The sequence below is a fragment of the Maylandia zebra genome, linkage group LG23 (assembly GCF_041146795.1).
Source record: "Maylandia zebra isolate NMK-2024a linkage group LG23, Mzebra_GT3a, whole genome shotgun sequence".
In the NCBI taxonomy this organism is placed as follows: Eukaryota; Metazoa; Chordata; class Actinopteri; order Cichliformes; family Cichlidae; genus Maylandia; species Maylandia zebra.
The window spans coordinates 24,064,564-24,071,407 of NC_135188.1; the positions used below are offsets into that span (position 1 = coordinate 24,064,564).

Sequence of the window (6,844 nt, forward strand, 5' to 3'; positions counted from 1 at the left end):
CCACACATCACTACTGGCGATAAGGAGCCGGCTCGCGTCGTTCATGTCAAAGAGTCGGCTCTAAGAGCCATTTCGTTCGCGACCGACCCATCACTAGAAGACAAAAGTTAGCGGTCTCATTCTGCTGGTGTTTTTATGGTAGGGTGACCATATTTTGATTTCCAAAAAAGAGGACACTTGGCCCAGTCATGAATAATTTTAATAATACCGTTTGCTTAAAGAAAACGTGAACATATTTAAATGATGTCTTCTCGGTGCGGTTAATGAATGGTGAAATAAAAAATGTCATACAGGCTTTTACAAGTCAACAAGTGCAAAAAGAAGAGGACAGTTGGTAAGCCCTATTTTATGGACTAAACAAATCGTTTGTATTTGTGATATTAACCTAGTTTAAAGCAAATTCCCGCTTTATTTGGACTCAATCATAAGCGAGACCCACCTCACATAACAACCATACTTCTCAGGCGTTCACATTTAAAGGCACCCGTGAAACGAACCGAGTGATGCTGGATCTTATTGATTTATTGCAAAAGGAATCTGGAAGTAAAAGTTATCAGACCTTGTTTCAGTTTTTAAAAGAGGGGAAATTGTTTGAAAGGATTTGGGGGGTTGTTTGTTTTGAGCGACGTTCCAGCCCACACTCCATACCAGTTGGTGGCGGTAATGCACCTTTCAGTTGTTTGCCAACCGCCAATAAAAATGTAGAAGAAGAAGACGACGCGGTGACGCATCTAGTGTCGCTCAAACGATCTTTTCTCTTTTCGTCTTTTTCCTGTGAAGTTGTACTTTGATTCGAATATGTTGGCGAACAGAATAATCGGAACTTGTGTTTTCGGACTGAGAAATGTGTCTGGAAGAGGACGGCCGCTCGCTGCAGTTTCTGCGAGGTAAAAATGCGCAGTTAAAGCTGTTTCTGGTGAGCTGGAGCCGCATCTGTCGATATCAGCGCAAAGAAATGCATTCAAAGCTGTGAGCGGAACATTTACGCTTTTTTAGGAAATAGTTTTACTTTGCATGATATTAGTAATATTTTTTATATTTCACTGTAGAAGTCGCGGAGCATTTTTATAGTACAGAAGAAGGTCGGACTGTATGATGTGTGTGTGCGGTTACCTTTGACACACTTTATTGTGACCTATTGTTTACATGGAGACCTTTAATGTGAAAATCGAAACCAGAATCTCAAAATTTAGTGAACGTTTTAAAATTACAGCAGTCTAAAAATGAAGATACACGAGTTTGGCCATTTTTATCTAAATAAAACATGTTATGGTTGAGAGTTGTTGTTGTTTAAATCGTATTGAAGTCTCCACACATTGAAGTGTGCCTAAAGGTAGTTTGAAAGCTTCCCATATTAAATAAACTGTCTGTGTGCTGAAGAGATGTCAACTGAAGCTGATCTGACAAGGCTGTACATCCATGTAATTCCATGTAAAGTTGGTGTAACCTTTATTTAAGGCGCCATTAAGAAATCATTCTTATTTACAGTGGCAACGAGGGAAGAAAAGCAAAGCAGAGGTAGTTAAAGTGGGTTGTAGATTGTAGTCAACGGAGTTTGTTTTCTTACCTCTTCCAATTCAAGTCACTATAAGACAATAGGGGTGGGTGGGGGGGGGGAATCGATACTGTGTAGTATCGTGATATTTTGTTTGCTAATAATGTATCAATACAGGGACAGCAGAAATCGATATTTTGTTACAAAAAAGGTTTTTGTGGACTGGAACTCTGACTTCAGAGCATGTTGATCCTTTTTCTGAGCAAGAATCCTGACACTGTCCAAATGTGTTTAACTTTTTTTTTGGCAGCAATAAACATGACAGTTTACTTATTTTAATTTAAGACATGTTTTATTTTAATTAAGTTTAAAACTTTTTTATTTAATGTAAAATTATATTTTGTTTTAATTTACTTTCAAATTCTTCAGTTGTTGAATGGGCTGCATAGTTTTTATAAATAGCTATACTTGTACCAGATGGTTGCATTCAGTTCAGTTGGACTAGACTGTAATACAAACCGTTCAGTTTGTCAACAATAAAACTGACTGAAATGAGAGAAAGACTGAGTGCGAGACTTTGATATTAGATAAAATGAATATTGATAACGTTTACCTTTATGTACAGAATCTGAATATCGCAAAATATTTTAAAAAATTGCAATAATATCGTATCGTGAGTTAAATATTGTGATAATATCATATCGTGGGATGTATGGTGATTCCCACCTCTATAAGAAAACCATATTGTAGTAAGCTAAGCGCTCATTTTTGTGCACTCTATATTTTTAAATATTTGAATAATGTTAACACTTAGCAATTGATTTGCATCAATTAATTATTTTGCAGGATTTCACATTTTTTACCCACGAGTCACCTCAAAAACTGACCGCTGAGTAAGTTAATTTGTCATGGCGCTCCCAGGTCAGGCACTTGCTGGCTGTATAGTGACGGATGGTTGAATTTCTGTCCCCACAGATTTCAGCACAATAAGTCTGAGGAGTTCAGGCAGCCCGCATCCTCAGGCCGACCTGAGACCTCTAGCGCCAAATCCCTGATGGACATCGGGACCCGTCGGATCTTCAATGAGGACCATGACCTCTTCAGACAAAATGTGCGGCGCTTCTTCCAAGAGGAAGTAGTGCCTTACCACAAAGAGTAGGTGGAAGTTTGATGACCTACCAAGAATTATTAAAATAAGCCTTTAATAGCTTTACTTCAACTGTTTTTTGTTGCAGGTGGGAGAAGGCAGGTCAGGTGAGCAGGGAGGTGTGGGAAAAGGCTGGTGAGCAAGGTCTGCTGGGAGTAATGACAGCAGAAGAGCATGGTGGCATAGGAGGAGACCTGTTTTCTGCAGCTGTCACATGGGAGGAGCAGTGAGTTGTCCTTCAAACCACCGTTCTATATCTGAAGCTATTCACCGACATTCAGAGAGACTGAAATATTTTAGCAATGAGTTCCAGCTGAGATGTGATTTTAAAAACACAAGAAAGAGAATTAAGCTTTTTCCAAGTGAGGACATGTGATCGATCCATTGCTGCAGTTGTTTTTTTTTTATCCAGGTATGATTTTACCACTTCAGAAAGCTTGGAGAACTGTTGCTCAATACCATTTTAAAAAAACAATCACAAGAAAGTAGCTTTAGTGATGATGACCAGTGTATTTGCCAGATCTTATAGTCAGCTATCTCTTCATCCTTCATCTCATCTCTGCTGTCTGCACCACTACAGAATGTATTGCAACTGCACAGGCCCAGGTTTTGCGCTGCACTCTGACATCGTCATGCCCTACATCGTCAACTACGGCAGCAAGGAACAGATCAAACACTTCATCCCAAAGATGACCGCTGGGAAATGTATCGCTGCCATCGCCATGACTGAGCCAGGAGCAGGCAGGTCAGGACTCAATCACAGATTGTAACATCAAGAAATCAGCACACATAATGTCAGGTAGCTTCAGCGACTCAGCTCCTCTATTTTTTTCCAGTGACCTTCAGGGTGTGAGGACGTATGCCAAGAAGGATGGCAGTGACTGGATCCTCAACGGCAACAAGGTACTGAGTCAAGACTTCAAAAGTATCCACTCAATTACATTTAAAGTCCAGTATAGATATTACTCCATCTGACCTCTTCAGGTATTTATTACAAATGGTTGGATGGCAGATCTGGTGGTGGTAGTGACCGTCACCAACCGAGAGGCGAAGACGGCAGCACACGGGATCAGTCTGTTCCTGGTGGAGGAGGGCATGAAGGGCTTTCACAAAGGGCGGAAGCTGGAGAAGATTGGCCTGAAAGCTCAGGTACCAGGGTCATGGAAATATATGAAGTGCCCCTACATCATTTTTTGTGGTCTACAAGTGTAGGTTTAACTGGTTCAGTGTTTCAAAATCAAAAAGAAGTATCTGTCTGAAACAGCTTTTGTGTCTGTGGGACGATCAGACTGCTCTGATTGTTCAGCTGAAGAAACAAAGGCAATTTTGATTGCACATATAACTCTCTTAGCACTTTAAATTTCAAACCTTTACTGTAAATTACAGTTTATACAAATGCATGAGGCTAAAAAGTGACAACAGAACTTTGTCATTTGTGCTACTAAGGATTTATACTTCATTACATCCTCTCACTTGTGTTTCTGCTTCTTTCAAAGGACACAGCTGAGTTATTCTTCGAGGATGTGCGCCTCCCAGCTGATGCCCTCTTAGGAGAACTCAACAAAGGTTTCTATTACCTGATGAATGAACTCCCTCAGGTGAACACAACATTTATGGCATGTTCATATCAGAAACATTTAATGCCTCCACTGAAGGAGTAACTCTCCGTACCTTGAACCTGGGTGGAGATCCAGTCTGGCTGCACCCATATTTTTACAAAATGAAATGCCTAAAACATCTTTATATTCATAACTTGAACCTACAGACATGTATCTTTGGATTTTTAGCCTCATCGTCTTTGTACTTTGGCACTCCTAAATATGTTTTATCACGTGCTTGTACACATCATCTGCATATAACGTCTCACATGGGTTCATTTGACGTCAAACAACCTTTTCCCTTCTCTAGGAGCGTCTGCTGATTGCTGACATGGCCATAGCGAGCTGTGAGTTCATGTTTGAGGAAACCAGAAATTATGTAATGCAGCGGAAGGCTTTCAGCAAAACAGTCGCTCACCTTCAGGTCTTTATAGTAATTCTTTTGGTGAATATTTTTAGGATATTTCATGTAAGGATATAGTCTGTCCTGATGAGTTCCTATTAAAAGAGGACCAGTTTATCAAATCATCCTCCCAGTCATCATACTATCTGTTTTTTGTCTTTGCGCTCCACAGACTGTGCAGCACAAGCTAGCAGAGCTAAAGACCGAGATCTGTGTGGTTCGAGCCTTCCTGGATAGCTGCCTTCAGCTCCATGCTGAGAAAAGCCTGGATCCTGCCACGGCCTCCATGGCCAAGTATTGGTGAGTTTTTGGAGTTTACCACCTCATGATCTAAAGGCTAAGCTGTGTTGTTGTCACGCGCTGATGTACTTCATCTTATCTGAAGGGCGTCTGACCTCCAGAACAGAGTGGCCACTCAGTGCCTGCAGCTCCACGGAGGCTGGGGGTACATGTGGGAATACCCCATCGCCAAGTTAGTATCACGTAAACATTGCAACAGAGAGCTTTGATTGTTTTGGTTTTTTTTCCAGCTCATCAACATGTTTGCGTTTTCAGGGCATTTGTGGACTCACGAGTTCAGCCTATCTACGGAGGAACCAACGAGATCATGAAGGAGCTCATCGCCCGTACCATCGTCAGCCAGAAGTGAAACTGGGTTGTCGTTTTTTGTAACCTTTTTTTTTTTTTTTTTTTTTTTTAAAAACAAAACCCACAAAACTGTCAATAAAGATCTCCAGTTTAGTTTTTTTTTCTGTAGGTATTACACTCATATCGTTATGTGAATTATTTCGGCTGTGATAGCCGTGCAGTGGAAGTGTGAATGTGAACACCAGTACGTCCACTGGTTTAATTATACTTGAAATTTTCAGATCGATAAAGGGAATAAAAGAACACTGTTTGCTCTTTGCTCTAATTCTGTAAATGTTCAACCACTGTATTCCCCTTTATGCCCCTTTTAAAGAGAAGTTTTGAGCAGCAGGTGGGCGGAGCTTCTGCACTCACACGACTGTATATGTAATATTAAGGATGGACATACACTGACCTCATGAGTTGAATCTTTGGACATAATAATAATAATTTTAGCATTCAGCATTGCTACAGTACACATATGACAGGAAATACAGAGAATTTTCTTTAAGTTTGTCAGCAATGCCTTGTTTTAGCATTGATAATGTGGCCAGTCTGCATCAGATTAAAGATATCTGACATAATTTCCCTTATAGGAGGTTTTCTTTTTCAAAATCAGTGTTTTTTAATATGCACTTAAATGCCTGCTTTCATAATCTGCCACTCTTAGTTAATTTACAAGCGGCATGAACAATGTTTAACACTAGACACTTGTTGTAAATTGATTTATTTGCCATTCAAAGTGCATGAAGCACTAACTTTGTGCCAGTGGTTCTCAGCTCTTGTTTGTGAGTGTCATGAATGTAATTAAATAAATGACATGGAGTGTGACTGAGAAGGGAGACTCCTCTAAATGCCAATTTTAGATTCTGTACATGGAAAATCCCCCAGATTTTTGGAAAAAGTCCTAGCTTTTTTAACATTTTTGAGCCCTCGTAACTTCTTAAAAATAGGATATATCTTTTTGAAATTTTCAGGCCTGAAAATATATTTCAGGTCTTAAAAGCTACAATCAAGACAAAATTTTCACGTTCCAAGTTTAAGAATTCAAGACTGGCAGGTCAGGTATGGAACGCCAGGACTGCCATAATGAATTAATTAAATACACCATTAAATAATTAATTAAATGTGGCAATAATTAATTAAAATTGGAATTAATTAATTAAATAAATAGTTATGATATATGTAATTAATTAATTATTGACACATTTAATTAATTATGTATTTCACGTTTTAATTAATTATTGACACATTTAATTAATTAATTATTGACACATTTAATTAATTATTTATGTATTTCACATTTTAATTAATTATTGACACATTTCATTAATTATTGACACATTTAATTAATTATTTAATGATATATTTATTTATTTCATTTTGGCAGTCCTGACGCCTGGCTCTCATCATGAAATAATTTTATCTGTCAGCCTCACCCATCAAACTCAGGGGGCGGGGTTAACGCTGATCGAGTCAAAACCATTGCTTTGGCCTGGTGGCCATTGTTTCTAGCACACAACAACCGGCATGTGGAAGCTAACAGAACTGAGCTTTGAAAAACCCTGTTTGTG

The 6,844-nt window shown here is 39.0% G+C and overlaps 1 protein-coding gene across 1 annotated transcript; it reads left to right on the forward strand.

Moving 5' to 3' along the window:
• Positions 1–690: 690 nt before the first annotated feature.
• On the forward strand, positions 691–6,101 carry acadl (acyl-CoA dehydrogenase long chain). Its single transcript, XM_004562570.5, has 11 exons — positions 691–887; positions 2,471–2,650; positions 2,731–2,868; positions 3,223–3,387; positions 3,479–3,545; positions 3,627–3,791; positions 4,139–4,240; positions 4,551–4,664; positions 4,816–4,943; positions 5,029–5,115; positions 5,199–6,101. Exons 1-11 carry the CDS (start codon positions 799–801, stop codon positions 5,290–5,292), a joined length of 1,329 nt encoding a protein of 442 aa, XP_004562627.1. The 5' UTR covers positions 691–798; the 3' UTR covers positions 5,293–6,101.
• The last annotated feature ends 743 nt before the right edge of the window (positions 6,102–6,844 follow it).

Bases quoted from the DNA above. Each gene is read 5' to 3' on its own strand.
- acadl (XM_004562570.5), top strand. From the start codon at position 799: ATGTTGGCGAACAGAATAATCGGAACTTGTGTTTTCGGACTGAGAAAT. The intron at 4,944-5,028 runs GTGAGTTTTTGG...TCTTATCTGAAG, and splicing joins GCCTCCATGGCCAAGTATTG to GGCGTCTGACCTCCAGAACA. The intron at 5,116-5,198 runs GTTAGTATCACG...TTGCGTTTTCAG, and splicing joins TGGGAATACCCCATCGCCAA to GGCATTTGTGGACTCACGAG.